The 18,488-nt window shown below is 48.7% G+C and overlaps 1 protein-coding gene across 4 annotated transcripts in view; it reads right to left on the reverse strand.

Annotated features, from left to right (window-relative positions):
* The window catches only part of radil2a (Ras association and DIL domains 2a), a 160,885-nt gene that overhangs the window by 91,335 nt on the left and 51,062 nt on the right, over positions 1-18,488 (reverse strand). For all 4 annotated transcript variants that reach the window (XM_068003800.1, XM_068003798.1, XM_068003799.1 and 1 more), the window contains 2 exons: positions 11,660-11,697; positions 6,119-6,282 (listed from right to left, as the gene is read on the reverse strand). In XM_068003800.1, coding sequence (XP_067859901.1) covers positions 6,119-6,282; positions 11,660-11,697 — 202 coding nt within the window. The remainder of the gene's footprint in view (positions 1-6,118; positions 6,283-11,659; positions 11,698-18,488) is intronic.

Genomic DNA, 18,488 nt, shown 5'->3' on the forward strand with positions numbered 1-18,488 from the left:
ATCTAAGGCAAGTTTATCCATCCTTAGATAAGGAGAACAAAACTGTACACAGTACTCCAGGTGAGGTCTCACCAAAGCCCTGTCCAACTGTAGTAAGACTTCCTTACTCTTATACTCCAACCCACTTGCAATAAAGGCAAACATGCCATTTGCTTTCCTAATTGCTTGCTGTACCTGCATACTAACTTTTTGTGTTTCTTGTACAAAGACACCCAAATCTCTCTGAACACCAACAGTTAATAGTTTCTCACCATCTAAAAAGTATTCTGTTTTTCTATTCTTCCTACCACAGTGAATAACCTCACATTTCCCCACATTATACTCCATCTGACACCTTCTTGCCCACTCACTTAACCTGTCTATATCCCTTTGTGTCCTCCTCACAGCTTACTTTCCAACCTAGCCTTGTATCATCAGCAAACTTGGATACTTTACACTCGGTCCCTTCATCTAAGTTATTAATAGAGATTGTAAATAGCTGAGGCCCAAGCACCGATCCTTGTGGCACCCCACTAGTTACAGCCTGCCAACCTGAAAATGACCCGTTTATCCCTACTCTCTGTTTTCTGTCCTTTAACCAATCCTCTATCCATGATAATATATTACCCCCAACCCCATGAGCCCTTATCTTGCGTAACTACCTTTTATGTGGCACCTTATCAAATGCCTTTTGAAAATCCAAATATACGACATCCACTGGTTCCCCTTTATCTACCCTGCTAGTTACATCCTCAAAAAATTCTAATAGATTTGTCAAACTCGAATTCCCTTTCATAAAACCATGTTGACTCTGCCTAATCATATTATGATTTTCTAAGTGCCCTGTTACCACTTTCATCATTGTGTGTCTCTGTGTATGTGTGTGTCTGTATCTGTGTATCTGTGTGTCAGTATCTGTGTCTATGTATCTGTGTGAGTGTGTGTCTGTGTATCTGTATCTGTGTCTGTGTATGTGTGTCTGTAAATGTGTGTGTCTGTAAATGTGTGTCTGTAACTATGTCTGTATCTGTGTCTGTGTATCTGTGTCTGTCTGTATCTGTGTCTGTCTGTATCTATGTTTGTATCTGTGTATCTGTGTCTGTATCTATGTCTGTATCTGTGTCTATATCTATGTTTGTATCTGTGTATCTGTGTCTATATCTATGTCTGTATCTGTGTATGTCTGTATCTATGTATCTGTGTCTGTATCTATGTCTGTATCTGTGTGTCTGTAATTGTGTCTGTATGTGTATCTGTGTGTGTGTCTGCATCTGTGTATGTGTGTCTGTATCTGTGTGTGTCTGGATCTATGTCTGTATGTGTGTGTCTGTAACTATGTCTGTATCTATGTATCTGTGTGTCTGTATCTATGTCTGTATGTCTGTAAATGTGTATGTCTGTAACTATGTCTGTATCTGTGTATCTGTATCTATGTCTGTATGTGTGTGTCTGTAACTATGTCTGTATCTGTGTATGTATCTGTGTGTGTCTGTATCGATATCTGTATCTGTGTATGTGTCTGTATGTGTGTATGTCTGTAAATGTATGTGTCTGTAACTATGTCTGTATCTGTGTGTCTGTATCTATGTCTATGTGTGTATCTGTGTCTGTATCTGTGTGTGTCTGTAACTATGTCTGTATCTGTGTATGTATCTGTGTGTGTCTGTATCGATATCTGCATCTGTGTATCTGTGTCTGTATGTGTGTGTCTGTATGTGTGTGTGTCTGTATCTGTATCTATATCTGTATCTGTGTATCTGTCTGTATCTGTGTCCATATCTATATCTGTGTGTGTCTGTATCTATATGCATATCTGTGTATCTATCTGTATCTGTGTGTCTGTATCTGTGTTTATATGTGTATCCGTGTGTGTCTGTATCTATGTATGTGTGTGTATCTATATCTGTATGTGTCTGTATCTGTGTCTATAGCTGTATCTGTGTGTGTCTGTATGTGTGTGTGTGTGTGTATGTGTCTATATCTGTATCCGTGTGTGTCTGTATCTATGTCGGTATCTGTGTGTGTGTGTGTGTGTGTGTATCTATATCTGTATCCATCTGTGTGTGTGTGTGTGTGTGTGTGTATCTGTGTGTGTGTGTGTGTGTATCTATATCTGTATCCGTGTGTGTCTGTATCTATGTCTGTATCTGTGTGTGTGTCTGTATCTGTGTGTGTGTATCTATATCTGTATCCGTGTGTGTCTGTATCTGTGTGTGTGTGTGTGTGTGTATCTATATCTGTATCCGTGTGTGCCTGTATCTATGTCTGTATCCGTGTGTATCTATATCTGTATCAGTGTGTCTGTATCTGTGTGTGTGTATCTATATCTGTACCCGTGTGTGTCTGTATCTATGTCTGTTTCTGTGTCTGTGTGTGTGTGTATCTATATCTGTATCCGTGTGTGTCTGTATCTATGTCTGTATCTGTGTGTGTGTGTGTGTGTATCTATATCTGTATCCGTGTGTGTCTGTATCTATGTCTGTATCTGTGTGTGTATCTATATCTGTATCCGTGTGTGTCTGTATCTATGTCTGTATCTATGATGTGGAGATGCCGGTGATGGACTGGGGTTGACAATTGTAAACAATTTTACAACACCAAGTTATAGTCCAACAAATTTATTTTAAAATTCACAAGCTTTCGGAGGCTTCCTCCTTCCTCAGGCTGACAGTCACCTGAGGAAGGAGGAAGCCTCCGAAAGCTTGTGAATTTTAAAATAAAATTGTTGGACTATAACTTGGTGTTGTAAAATTGTTTACAATATGTCTGTGTGTGTGTGTGTGTATCTATATCTGTATCCGTGTGTGTCTGTATCTATGTCTGTATCTGTGTGTGTGTGTCTGTATCTGTGTGTGTGTGTGTGTGTGTGTTTACCAAACATACTTAATGAAGACAATGGCCCTTTATTGGCCAGGAGTATGAGGAAGTTGTGTCTCCATTGATTTAACCGTTGTCTCTCTGCAGTTGCCGTGGTCAGTGAGTAACTGCCCATGGAGTGAAATGGATCGCGATCCTTTCCAATCGGACAGTATCTATACTAGGAAGTTTCAGGGAGTCCTGCTGTGAACTGCGTGCCCCCGAACTTTGTTAGGAAGGCCACTGACCTGTCAATGTGAACTCCACCCGCCGGGACTGCTGAGCTGGGATCAGGCGCTCTGTCACTGTGAAGAGGACCAGCTGGTGACACTGGTCTGTTGCATCAGTGACCACCGTCTCACTGACTGCATCAGTGCACAGAGCCACTGGAAGTGCCCTGCCTCCCTGAAATCAGACTCACTGGGACTGGGTCATTGTCCTCAGCACCAGGGACTAAGGAGGGGGAAATCAGCAAGGGTGCCCACTCCTAATCGCTATCCAATCACTTTTGCTGGGAAGTGGCTGCACTCGATGATGCCCCCACAGTCGATTTCCAAGGCTCACACATGAACAATGCTCACTTGGGTGAGCTATCAGAGGGAGGCTGAAACTTGTGGACTCATATATCCAACAAGAGCCTGGACCTCTGGGAGAGGAGGGGTACAACAGCCCACACTGGGTAACATTCCCTCTTCAAGGGGATCCTGATAGGAACAGGAGGAGGCCATTCAGCCCCTCGAGCCTGTTCCACCATTCATTTAGATCATGGTTGATCTGTACCTCAACTCCATTTACCCGCCTTTGCTCCGTATCCCTCGATATCCTTACCCAACAAACATCCATTGATCTGAGTCTTGAAAGCTCCAATTGACCCCCAGCATCCACAGCCTTTTGGGGGAGAGAGTTCCAGATTTCCACTACCCTTTGTGTGAAGAAATGCTTCCTGACATCACCCCTGAACGACTTAGCTCTAATTTTAAGGTTCTGCCCCCTTGTTCTGGACTCCCCCCACCAGAAGAAATAGTTTCTATCTACCCTATCAAATCCCTTTATCATTTTAAACACCTTGATTAGATCTTCTAAACTCGAGGGAATACAAGCCTAGTCTATGCAACCTGTCCTCAAAATGTAACCCTGTAAGCCCTGGTGTCATTCTGGGGAATCTGTGCTTTTTTTATTCGTTCATGGGATGTGGGCTTCGCTGGCGAGGCCAGCATTTATTGCCCATCCCTAATTGCCCTTGAGAAGGTGGTGGTGAGCCACCTTCTTGAACCGCTGCAGTCCGTGTGGTGAAGGTTCTCCCACAGTGCTGTTAGGTAGGGAGTTTCAGGATTTTGACCCAGCGACGATGAAGGAACGGCGATATATTTCCAAGTCGGGATGGTGTGTGACTTGGAGGGGAACATGGAGGTGGTGTTGTTCCCATGTGCCTGCTGCCCTTGTCCTTCCAGATGGTAGAGGTCGCGGGTTTGGGAGGTGCTGTCGAAGAAGCCTTGGCGAGTTGCTGCAGTGCATCTGCAGTGGTGATGATGAGATTGCTCCTCTCCCTCTTTAAACAGGCTGCGTGGAGAATGAGCTTTCCTCTAACACTGTGAGATGTGTGTGTCGAGCTCCCCACAGTGTTGTCGATCTCTGCTCTGCTCGTGAGAAGATTCTCTTAAGAAGGCATTAGCATGGATTGAAATTCCAGGCGGGTCAAGTATTTGTGTTACACACAAATCACTTCTAACTCCTTTGCTAATCCGACAATCAGACCCATTTACCCAGCCCAATAACAAGCAACTAACAGGCTTGTCACACCAGGGACCCCTGGGGACGGACAGTCACACATGATGAAAGGACAACTCACCACTTGAGAGTTGGAACAGACCTGTTGTGTGTACCTGATGGGAAAGTGCTGCTTCCACACGGAGCATGTTTTGCAGCAGCTCCACAGCTGGGACACTGTTCCCGTGGTCATTCTGTGCTGTGCCAAGCTGCCTCACTAACTTACCTGCAGTTTCTATAACCTCTGTGACCACTTTGGGAGAGGGAGAGAGAGGGAGAGGGTAGTTCCTGCATTTAAAGGGACACTGTCATTATTCATAAATCTTTGGCAAACTCCTGCTTTGTTTGTCAAACTCTGAGAAGTGATGACACAATTTGTGAGGTAACACAAGGCAGCACCGGTTTTTACTGGAGGCTCGGTACACCCAGTATCCCCCCAAAGTGGGCACGGCCTGCGGCAAATGCAAAGATGTGAACGTGAGCTTCAGGCTGTCCAATGTGTGTGTGCTTGATCCTGCACATGCCTGACCCTGCGTGTACATGACCCTGCATGTACATGACCCTGCATATGTACAATTTTGTCTGTACATGATCCTGCGTGTACATGACCCTGCGTGTGTACAATTCTATGTGTACATGATCCTGTGTGTACATGACCCTGTGTGTACATGAACCTATGTGCACATGAATCTGAGAGTACATGACCCTGCATGCACATGATCCTACGTGTGTACAGTTCTGTGTGTACATGATCCCGTGTGTGCATGACCTTGTATGTACAATTCTGTGTGTACATGACCCTATGTGTACATGACCTTGTGTGTATAATTCTGTGTGTACAGGACCCTGTGTGTACATGACCTTGCGTGTACAATTCTGTGTGTATAGGACCCTGTCTGTACATGATCTTACATGTACATGACCCTGAAAGTACATGACCCTGCGTGCACATGATCCTACGTGTACTCTGCATGCACATGATCCTATGTGTGTACAATTCTGTGTGTACATGATCCTGTGTGTGCATGACCTTGTGTGTACAATTCTGTGTGTACATGACCTTGTGTGTACATGACCCTGCGTGTATATGACCCTGCATGCACATGATCCTATGTGTGTACAATTCTGTGTGTACATGATCCTGTGTGTACATGACCTTGTGTGTACAATTCTGTTTGTATAGGACCCTGTGTATACATGATCCTACGTGTACATGGTCCTGCATGCACATGATCCTACATGTGTACAATTCTATGTGTACATGATCTGTGTGTACATGACCTTGTGTCTACAATTCTGTGTGCACAGGACCCTGCGTGCGCATGATTCTACGTGTGTACAATTCTGTGTGTACATGATCCTGTGTGTACATGATCCTGTGTGTACAATTCTGTGCGTACATGACCCTGTGTGTACATGACCCTGTGTGTTCAAGACCCTGTGTGTAGATGACCTTGTGTGTACAATTCTGTGTGTACATGACCCGACGTGTGCACAATTCTGCGTATGCACTCACCATACTGATCCATGTGCTGCTCCCACGCTAACAGTTTGGGAACCTCCTGTTGGATAAAGTGCAGCAGCTCAATGGAGTTGGACATCCAGTAGACGAGGGGCTGCAGGCCTGGGATCAGCTCAGTCATACCAATGGCAGGGCCTTCCTCACCATCCCCACTGGCACTGTCATGGGAAACACCGAATCAGGAAGGTCAGTAGGATCACAACAGAGACTAACCAGAGGCAAAACAAGGAAGTAACACTTGCTGCAGAATGGGGAGAGCAGCACGGAGGGGGAAAAGTTCATTGATTTGAGAGCTGAGATGCAGGAAGCACTCCCCCCGAGTCCCTCATATACAACCAGGCTCTGAGATCGCACTGAGACAAATCCTGTGCTCAGGGCAGCAGCTTACAGGGAATGCAAGGTCCTGTCAGCTACATAATCACAAATACATCGAACACCACTGCCTCCCACTTCACAGGTCCAAGAAGCTACAATGTGATTGCTGGTTTTGTTGGCTAGTCACTGATGGTACCCATAAGACAGCTTGGCTCAGTTGTTAGCGCTCTCGCCTCTGGGTTTAAGCACCACTCCAGGACTCGAGCCCATAATCTAGGAAAGACAAAACCTGCATTTATATAACGCCTTAAACGACCTCAGGACGTCCCAAAGCGCTTTACAGCCAATGAAGTACTTTTGAAGTGCAGTCTCTGTGGTAATGTAGGAAACGCAGCAGCCAATTTGCGCACAGCAAGATCCCACAAACAGCAATATGATAATGACCAGATCATCTGTTTTAGTGGCGTTGGTTGAGGGATAAATATTGGCCCAGGATACGAGGGAGAGAACTCCCCGCTCTTCTTTGAAATAGTGGCCGTGTGATCTTTTACGCCCACCTGAGAGGGCAGATGGGACCTCGTTTTAAGGTCTCATCCGAAAGATGGCACCTAGATATTGTTTTCAAATCTCTGGAGTGGGGCTTAGACCCACAACCTGCTGAGTCAGAGGTGAGAGTGACAACCAGAGAGCCACGAGTGACTCTTCAGTTGAGTACTGAAGGAGCGCTGCACCGTCGGAGGGTCAGTACTGAGGGAGCGCTGCACCGTCGGAGGGTCAGTACTGAGGGAGCGCCGCACTGTCGGAGGGTCAGTACTGAGGAAGCGCTGCACTGTCGGAGGGTCAGTACTGAGGGAGCGCCGCACCGTCGGAGGGTCAGTACTGAGGGAGCGCCGCACCGTCGGAGGGTCAGTACTGAGGGAGCGCTGCACTGTCGGAGGGTCAGTACTGAGGGAGCGCCGCACTGTCGGAGGGTCAGTACTGAGGGAGCGCCGCACTGTCGGAGGGTCAGTACTGAGGGAGCGCCGCACTGTCGGAGGGTCAGTACTGAGGGAGCGCCGCACTGTCGGAGGGTCAGTACTGAGGGAGCGCCGCACTGTCGGAGGGTCAGTACTGAGGGAGCGCCGCACTGTCGGAGGGTCAGTACTGAGGGAGCGCCGCACTGTCGGAGGGTCAGTACTGAGGGAGCGCCGCACTGTCGGAGGGTCAGTACTGAGGGAGCGCCGCACTGTCGGAGGGTCAGTACTGAGGGAGCGCCGCACTGTCGGAGGTGCTGTCTTTGCTTAATGTGAAGCCATGTTCTGTCTGATTGAAACTCCCCCTTGGATGCTGTGATACCCCTTTAAGAGGTAGTGCCTATTTTCTGTATCAGTGTTCCAGTGAGGGGTCCAAGGTGCATCACAGAGACTCAGCAAATGGATGCTGTGGAGGATGCAGTGCAGTCACTCCCCCAATCAACACATCTCACTCAGAGACTTGAACACAGACAGTGCCACATCCCTGGGCCTTGAGAGTGGGGGAGTTGAGAGCAGGGAGTGGTTGACGCAGAGAGCACTGGTACATTTAAGGGGAGGCCTGATGCATGCATGAGGGAGAAGGGAATCGAGGGAGCATAGTCATAGAGTCATAGAGTTATACAGCACGGATAGAGGCCCTTCGGCCCATCGTGTCCGCGCCGGCCATCAGCCCTGTCTACTCTAATCCCATATTCCAGCATTTGGTCCGTAGCCTTGTATGCTATGGCATTTCAAGTGCTCATCCAAATGCTTCTTGAATGTTGTGAGGGTTCCTGCCTCCACAACCCTTTCAGACAGTGAGTTCCAGACTCCAACCACCCTCTGGGTGAAAAAGTTCTTTCTCAAATCCCCTCTAAACCTCCCGCCTTTTACCTTGAATCTATGTCCCCTTGTTATAGAACCCTCAACGAAGGGAAAAAGCTCCTTAGTATCCATCCTATCTGTGCCCCTCATAATTTTGTACACCTCAATCATGTCCCCCCTCAGCCTCCTCTGCTCCAAGGAAAACAAACCCAATCTTCCCAGTCTCTCTTCATAGCTGAAGCGCTCCAGCCCTGGTAACATCCTGGTGAATCTCCTCTGCACCCTCTCCAAAGCGATCACATCCTTCCTGTAGTGTGGCGACCAGAACTGCACACAGTACTCCAGCTGTGGCCTAACCAGTGTTTTATACAGCTCCATCATAACCTCCTTGTTCTTATATTCTATGCCTCGGCTAATAAAGGCAAGTATCCCATATGCCTTCTTTACCACCTTATCTACCTGTCCGCCACCTTCAGGGATCTGTGAACTTGCACACCAAGATCCCTCTGACCCTCTGTCTTGCCTAGGGTCCTCCCATTCATTGTGTATTCCTTTGCCTTGTTAGTCCCTCCAAAGTGCATCACCTCGCACTTTTCCGGGTTAAATTCCATTTGCCACTGTTCCGCCCATCTGACCAACCCATCTATATCGTCCTGCAGACTGAGGCTATCCTCCTCGCTATTTACCACCCTACCAATCTTTGTATCATCAGCGAACTTACTGATCATACCTTTTACATTCATATCCAAGTCGTTAATGTAGACCACAAACAGCAAGGGACCCAGCACCGATCCCTGTGGTACCCCACTGGCCACAGGCTTCCAGTCACAAAAACAACCTTCGACCATCACCCTCTGCCTTCTGCCACCAAGCCAGTTTTGTATCCAAAGTGCCAAGGCACCCTGGATTCCATGGGCTCGTACCTTCTTGACCAGTCTCCTGTGCGGGACTTTATCGAAGGCCTTACTGAAATCCATGTATACCACATCCACTGCGTTACCCTCATCCACACGCCTAGTCACCCCCTCAAAAAATTCAATCAAATTAGTCAGACATGATCTTCCCTTGACAAAGCCATGTTGACTATCCCTGATAAATCCTTGCTTCTCCAAGTGGAGACTAATTTTGTCCTTCAGAATTTTTTCCAATAATTTTCCTACCACTGATGTTAGGCTCACTGGCCTGTAGTTCCCCGGTTTTTCCCTACTCCCCTTCTTGAATAATGGTATTACATTAGCGGTTCTCCAGTCCTCTGGCACATCCCCTGTGGCCAGAGAGGTTCTGAATATATGTGTCAGAGCCCCCGCAATCTCCTCCTTTGCCTCACACAGTAGCCTGGGATACATTTCGTCCAGGCCTGGGGATTTATCCATTTTTAGGCCTGCTAAAACCGCCAATACCTCCTCCCGCTCGATGTTAATATGTTCGAGTATATCACAGTCCCCCTGCCGTATTTCTATGTCTACATCGTCCTTCTCCATAGTGAAAACAGATGCAAAAAATTCATTTAGAACCCCTCCTACATCTGCCGGCTCCACAAACAGATTGCCATTTTTGTCCCTAATGGGCCCTATTTTTTCCCTAGTCATCCTCTTACCCTTAATATACTTATAAAACATCTTAGGATTTTCCTTTATTTTGCTCGCCAGTGTTATTTCATGGCCCCTCCTTGATCTCCTAATTTCTTTTTTAAGTATCCCCCTGCACTTTTTGTACTCCTCTAGGGCTTCCTCCGTCTTTAGCCTTTTGTATCTGCCAAAAGCCCTCCTTTTTTTCCTAATCCATTCTCGTATATCCCCTGACATCCAAGGTTCCCTGGAGTTCTTGGAACCACCCTTGACCTTTACGGGAACATGTTGCCATTGTATGGTCTCAATCTCCCTTCTGAAAGACTCCCATTGCTCCGATGCGGATTTTCCTACAAGCAGCTGATCCCAGTCCATTTTGGCCAGATCCTGCCTTATCCTATTAAAATCGGCCTTCCCCCAATTTAGAACCTTTATTTCCGGCCCCTCCCTGTCCTTTTCCATGACCACCTTAAATCTCACCGAATTATGGTCACTGTCACCAAAGTGCTCACCTACTAGCACTTCTTCCACTTGGCCGGCCACATTCCCTAGAATTAGGTCCAGTACCGCCCCCTCTCTTGTAGGACTTTCTACATGCTGGCTCAAAAAGCTCTCCTGGATGCACGTTAAGAATTTTGTACCCTCTAAGCCTTTTACACTCTGAGTATCCCAGTTAATATTGGGAAAGTTGAAATCCCCCACTATTATTACCCTATTATTTGCACAATTTTCTGAGATTTGCCTACATATCTGTTCCTCTATCTCCCCCTGACTGTTTGGGGGCCTATAGTACACTCCCATCAAAGTGCTTGCCCCCTTTTTGTTTTTAGGGTGGCAACAGGTCATTCATGGGGGAGGAGGCTCATGTGGAGTCGAAACACCGGCACAGACCAGTTGGGCCGAATGGCCTGTTTCTGTGCTGTTGATTCAATGTAATTCTATGTGAATATTTGGAAATCTAAAATGAAAACAGAAGATGCAGGAAACAGTCAGCAGATCAGGCAGCCTCTGTGGAGAGAGGGGAAAGTGAGCAAATCCACTTTAACCCTTCGCCAAATCATTATTTTTTCCATTTTCTGCTTTCATTTCCGATCTCTGGGCAAATTGTTAGCTCACTGACCGACACAGCCGATCCGACTTTACGCTCGACAAACGACCACAGCTGTTCCACTGTGACGTGCTTCGCACGCACCGACTCTCAGCATTTAGGTAACGGGTCTGTCAGTTTCTGTACAGATTCCTTCCCTTCACTGTTTCCTGACCCCCCCCTCCCCCACCGTTTTCTTGTTCCCAACTCCTTCACTATCCAGGAGAGGAACAGTGAGCGACTTAATGTGTGAGCACAAAGTCTATCCCTAAACCCCGAAACCAGTCAGACAGCTTTGCCCCCAACCCCACCCCATCCCTCTGCACCCCATCCCTCTGCACCCCATCCCTCTGCACCCCATCCCTCTGCACCCCATCCCTCTGCACCCCATCCCTCTGCACCCCATCCCTCTGCACCCCATCCCTCTGCACCCCATCCCTCTGCACCCCATCCCTCTGCACCCCATCCCTCTGCACCCCATCCCTCTGCACCCCATCCCTCTGCACCCCATCCCTCTGCACCCCATCCCTCTGCACCCCATCCCTCTGCACCCCATCCCTCTGCACCCCATCCCTCTGCACCCCATCCCTCTGCACCCCATCCCTCGACACCCCACCCCACCCTTCTACACCCCAACCTTCTACACCCCACCCCACCCCGTCCCTCTACACCCCACCCAAACCCTCCCCAACCCACCCCATCCAACCTCACCCTATCCCTCTGCACCCAACCACAGCCTCATACTTACCTCTCTCTCTGATTGGCTGCAAGCTCCTTCGTCTTTTCCTGAGGAAGAAATGAACAATTAAGAGACGGCAGAATCTCCCCGAGCTTATATAGAAACCAGTCAGAATGATCCAGGCCCTGAAATTTCATCAGGAAGTGCTGTCAACCTCAACCCCAATACAACAGCGGAGAGACCCGGCCTATCCCAGGAGATCCCAACATTTAAAGTTTGAGTGTCTTGCTGTGACTGCGGTGGGGAGGGGGAGACCAGGAGAATCCCCCGCACACTCCCCCAGAGGGTGAGATTTAATAACTGCGTTCTGTGACCAATCGGCATCCTGAACTCCAACTTAACCCCTTCTAACTCAGAGAATCACACTTGGTGCACTGTGCACACTCACACTTGGTGCACTGTGCACACTCACACTTGGTGCACTGTGCACACTCACACTTGGTGCACTGTGCACACTCACACTTGGTGCACTGTGCACACTCACACTTGGTGCACTGTGCACACTCACACTTGGTGCACTGTGCACACTCACACTTGGTGCACTGTGCACACTCACACTTGGTGCACTGTGCACACTCACACTTGGTGCACTGTGCACACTCACACTTGGTGCACTGTGCACACTCACACTTGGTGCACTGTGCACACTCACACTTGGTGCACTGTGCACACTCACACTTGGTGCACTGTGCACAGACCTGGTCTCACACTTGGTGTACTGTGCACAGACCTGGTCTCACACTTGGTGTACTGTGCACAGACCTGGTCTCACACTTGGTGTACTGTGCACAGACCTGGTCTCACACTTGGTGTACTGTGCACAGACCTGGTCTCACACTTGGTGTACTGTGCACAGACCTGGTCTCACACTTGGTGTACTGTGCATAGACCTGGTCTCACACTTGGTGTACTGTGCACAGACCTGGTCTCACACTTGGTGTACTGTGCATAGACCTGGTCTCACACTTGGTGTACTGTGCACAGACCTGTTCTCACACTTGGTGTACTGTGCACAGACCTGGTCTCACACTTGGTGTACTGTGCACAGACCTGGTGTTGCTCTTGGTGTACTATGCACAGACCTGATGTTACACTTGGTGTACTGTGCACAGACCTGGTCTCACACTTGGTGTACTGTGCACAGACCTGGTCTCACACTTGGTGTACTCTGCACAGACCTGGTGTTGCTCTTGGTGTACTGTGCACAGACCTGATGTTACACTTGGTGTACTGTGCACAGACCTGGTCTCACACTTGGTGTACTGTGCACAGACCTGGTCTCACATTTGGTGTACTGTGCACAGACCTGGTCTCACACTTGGTGTACTGTGCACAGACCTGGTCTCACATTTGGTGTACTGTGCACAGACCTGTTCTCACACTTGGTGTACTGTGCACAGACCTGGTGTTACACTTGGTGTACTGTGCACAGACCTGTTCTCACACTTGGTGTACTGTGCACAGACCTGGTCTCACATTTGGTGTACTGTGCACAGACCTGTTCTCACACTTGGTGTATTGTGCACAGACCTGGTGTTACACTTGGTGTACTGTGCACAGACCTGTTCTCACACTTGGTGTACTGTGCACAGACCTGGTCTCACACTTGGTGTACTGCGCACAGACCTGGTCTCACACTTGGTGTACTGTGCACAGACCTGGTGTTGCTCTTGGTGTACTATGCACAGACCTGGTCTCACACTTGGTGTATTGTGCACAGACCTGGTGTTACACTTGGTGTACTGTGCACAGACCTGTTCTCACACTTGGTGTACTGTGCACAGACCTGGTCTCACACTTGGTGTACTGTGCACAGACCTGGTGTTGCTCTTGGTGTACTGTGCACAGACCTGATGTTACACTTGGTGTACTGTGCACAGACCTGGTCTCACACTTGGTGTACTGTGCACAGACCTGGTCTCACACTTGGTGTACTGTGCACAGACCTGGTGTTGCTCTTGGTGTACTATGCACAGACCTGATGTTACACTTGGTGTACTGTGCACAGACCTGGTCTCACACTTGGTGTACTGTGCACAGACCTGGTCTCACACTTGGTGTTCTGTGCACAGACCTGGTCTCACACTTGGTGTACTGTGCACAGACCTGGTCTCACATTTGGTGTACTGTGCACAGACCTGTTCTCACACTTGGTGTACTGTGCACAGACCTGGTGTTACACTTGGTGTACTGTGCACAGACCTGTTCTCACACTTGGTGTACTGTGCACAGACCTGGTCTCACATTTGGTGTACTGTGCACAGACCTGTTCTCACACTTGGTGTACTGTGCACAGACCTGGTGTTGCTCTTGGTGTACTGTGCACAGACCTGGTGTTACACTTGGTGTACTGTGCACAGACCAGGTCTCACACTTGGTGTACTGTGCACAGACCTGGTGTTGCTCTTGGTGTACTGTGCACAGACCTGGTGTTGCTCTTGGTGTACTGTGCACAGACCTGATGTTACACTTGGTGTACTGTGCACAGACCTGGTCTCACACTTGGTGTACTGTGCACAGACCTGTTCTCACACTTGGTGTATTGTGCACAGACCTGGTGTTACACTTGGTGTATTGTGCACAGACCTGTTCTCACACTTGGTGTACTGTGCACAGACCTGGTCTCACACTTGGTGTACTGTGCACAGACCTGGTCTCACACTTGGTGTACTGTGCACAGACCTGGTCTCACACTTGGTGTACTGTGCACAGACCTGGTCTCACACTTGGTGTACTGTGCACAGACCTGGTCTCACACTTGGTGTACTGTGCACAGACCTGGTCTCACACTTGGTGTACTGTGCACAGACCTGGTCTCACACTTGGTGTACTGTGCACAGACCTGGTGTTGCTCTTGGTGTACTGTGCACAGACCTGATGTTACACTTGGTGTACTGTGCACAGACCTCGTCTCACACTTGGTGTACTGTGCACAGACCTGGTCTCACACTTGGTGTACTGTGCACAGACCTGGTGTTGCTCTTGGTGTACTATGCACAGACCTGATGTTACACTTGGTGTACTGTGCACAGACCTGGTCTCACACTTGGTGTACTGTGCACAGACCTGGTCTCACACTTGTGTACTGTGCACAGACCTGGTCTCACACTTGGTGTACTGTGCACAGACCTGGTCTCACACTTGGTGTACTGTGCACAGACCTGGTCTCACACTTGGTATACTGTGCACAGACCTTGTGTTACACTTGGTGTACTGTGCACAGACCTGGTCTCGCACTTGGTGTACTGTGCACAGACCTGGTCTCACACTTGGTGTACTGCGCACAGACCTGTTCTCACACTTGGTGTACTGTGCACAGACCTGGTGTTACACTTGGTGTACTGTGCACAGACCTGGTCTCACACTTGGTGTACTGTGCACAGACCTGATGTTACACTTGGTGTACTGTGCACAAACCTGGTCTCACACTTGGTGTACTGTGCACAGACCTGGTGTTGCTCTTGGTGTACTATGCACAGACCTGATGTTACACTTGGTGTACTGTGCACAGACCTGGTCTCACACTTGGTGTACTGTGCACAGACCTGGTCTCACACTTGGTGTACTGTGCACAGACCTGGTCTCACACTTGGTGTACTGTGCACAGACCTGGTCTCACACTTGGTGTACTGTGCACAGACCTGGTCTCACACTTGGTGTACTGTGCACAGACCTGGTCTCACACTTGGTGTACTGTGCACAGACCTGGTGTTACACTTGGTGTACTGTGCACAGACCTGGTCTCACACTTGGTGTACTGTGCACAGACCTGGTGTTACACTTGGTGTACTGTGCACAGACCTGGTCTCACACTTGGTGTACTGTGCACAGACCTGGTGTTACACTTGGTGTACTGTGCACAGACCTGGTCTCACACTTGGTGTACTGTGCACAGACCTGGTGTTACACTTGGTGTACTGTGCACAGACCTGGTCTCACACTTGGTGTACTGTGCACAGACCTGGTGTTACACTTGGTGTACTGTGCACAGACCTGGTCTCACACTTGGTGTACTGTGCACAGACCTGGTCTCACACATGGTGTACTGTGCACAGACCTGGTCTCACACATGGTATACTGTGCACAGACCTTGTGTTACACTTGGTGTACTGTGCACAGACCTGGTCTCACACTTGGTGTACTGTGCACAGACCTGGTCTCACACTTGGTGTACTGCGCACAGACCTGGTCTCACACTTGGTGTACTGTGCACAGACCTGGTCTCACACTTGGTGTACTGTGCACAGACCTGGTCTCACACTTGGTGTACTGTGCACAGACCTGGTCTCGCACTTGGTGTACTGTGCACAGACCTGGTCTCACACTTGGTGTACTGTGCACAGACCTGGTCTCACACTTGGTGTACTGCGCACAGACCTGGTCTCACACTTGGTGTACTGTGCACAGACCTGGTCTCACACTTGGTGTACTGTGCACAGACCTGGTCTCACACTTGGTGTACTGTGCACAGACCTGGTCTCGCACTTGGTGTACTGTGCACAGACCTGGTCTCACACTTGGTGTACTGCGCACAGACCTGATGTTACTCTTGGTGTACTGTGCACAGACCTGATGTTACTCTTGGTGTACTGTGCACAGACCTGGTGTTACACTTGGTGTACTGTGCACAGACCTGGTGTTACACTTGGTGTACTGTGCACAGACCTGGTCTCACACTTGGTGTACTGTGCACAGACCTGGTGTTACTCTTGGTGTACTGTGCACAGACCTGGTGTTACACTTGGTGTACTGTGCACAGACCTGGTCTCACACTTGGTGTACTGTGCACAGACCTGGTGTTACACTTGGTGTGCTGTGCACAGACCTGGTGTTACTCTTGGTGTACTGTGCACAGACCTGGTCTCACACTTGGTGTACTGTGCACAGACCTGGTCTCACACTTGGTGTACTGTGCACAGACCTGGTGTTACACTTGGTGTGCTGTGCACAGACCTGGTGTTACTCTTGGTGTACTGTGCACAGACCTGGTCTCACACTTGGTGTACTGTGCACAGACCTGGTCTCACACTTGGTGTACTGTGCACAGACCTGGTGTTACACTTGGTGTACTGTGCACAGACCTGGTGTTACTCTTGGTGTACTGTGCACAGACCTGGTGTTACTCTTGGTGTACTGTGCACAGACCTGGTGTTACTCTTGGTGTACTGTGCACAGACCTGGTGTTACTCTTGGTGTACTGTGCACAGACTGGTGTTACACTTTTCTCTGCGTGTACCCTGTCAAACCCTTTCATTATTTAATATAATGAAAGGGTTTGATTGGGTAGACGCAGAGAAAATGTTTCCACTTGTTGGGGAGACCAAAACTGGAGCTCATAATTATAAAATAGTCGCTAATAAATCTTATTGGGAATTCAGGAGAAACCTCTTTACCCAGAGAGTGGTGAGAATGTGGAACTCGCTCCCACAAGGAGTGGTTGAGGCGAATACCCTAAATACATTTAAGGGGAAGCTGGATAAACACATGGGGGAGAAAGGAATAGAAGGATATGCTGATAGGGTGAGATGAAGTAGGGAGGGAGGAGGCTCGTGTGGAGCATAAACACCGGGATAGACCTGTTGGGCCGAATGGCCTGTTTCTCTGCTGTAAATTCCATGTAAGAATCCTCCCCTGTCCCAGCTCCTGAGGGATTCAGTGCTGCCACAGCCAATCCTCCCACAATCAAGCACGACCAACTTACAGCTTTATTGGAGAAGTTTACAGAGTTGAGGAATGCGATCCTCAAACCACTGGTAAAGATTCCTGCAGCCCACGTAGTGAACCAGAATGTGAGTGATTCAGTCCGCGACGGGCAGTGCAGCTGATTGTAATGCAGCAGGTTCCAAACTCCACCCACAAGGCCCCAGCTCAGGAATCCTTTCACAAAACAGCTGCTTCTGCTTCTCCTACAAAGTGGCCCACTGCAGCGGAACCTCACTGAGGTGGAAACATGATAAGCTGCCAGTCCGTGTGACAAATGCTACTATCCTGCAATTTACTGCATGTACATAGAAGCATAGAGTCTTACAGCATAGAAGGAGGCCATTTGGCCCATCGGGCCTGTACTGGCTCTTTGAAAGAGCTATCCAAATAGTCCCACTCCCCTGCTCTTTCCCCATAGCCTTGCAAATGTTTTCCTTTCAAGTACTTATCCGATTCCCTTTTGAAAGTTATTATTGAATCTGCTTCCACCGCCCTTTCAGGCAGCGCATTCCAGATCAGAACAACTCGCTGCGTAAAAAAAATTCTCCTCATCTCCCCCTCTGGTTCTTTGGTCAATTATCTGAAATCTGTGTCCTCTGGTTACCGACCCTCCAGTCAGTGGAAACAGTGTATCTATCAAAACCGCTCATCACTTTGAGTACACCTCGATTAAACCTCCCCTTAATCTTCTCTGCTCGAAGGAGAACAATCCCAATTTCTCCATGAAGTCCCTCACCCTGGAACATTCTAGTAAATCTCTTCTGCACCCTCTCTAAGGCCTTCACATCCTTCCGAAAGTGCGGTGCCCAGAATTGGACGCAATACTCCAGCTGAGGCCTAACCAGTGTTTTATAAAGGTTTAGCATAACGTGCAGGATGGGAGTGGGTTTCCGGCAGAGTGTTACAGTGAGGGGTGTGGGGTATATCAGAGTGTTACAGTGAGGGGTGTGGGGTATATCAGAGTGTTACAGTGAGGGGTGTGGGGTATATCAGAGTGTTACAGTGAGGGGTGTGGGGTATATCAGAGTGTTACAGTGAGGGGTGTGGGATATATCAGAGTGTTACAGTGAGGGGTGTGGGGTATATCAGAGTGTTACAGTGAGGGGTGTGGGGTATATCAGAGTGTTACAGTGAG

The sequence above is a fragment of the Heptranchias perlo genome, chromosome 23 (assembly GCF_035084215.1).
Source record: "Heptranchias perlo isolate sHepPer1 chromosome 23, sHepPer1.hap1, whole genome shotgun sequence".
NCBI lineage: Eukaryota > Metazoa > Chordata > Chondrichthyes > Hexanchiformes > Hexanchidae > Heptranchias > Heptranchias perlo.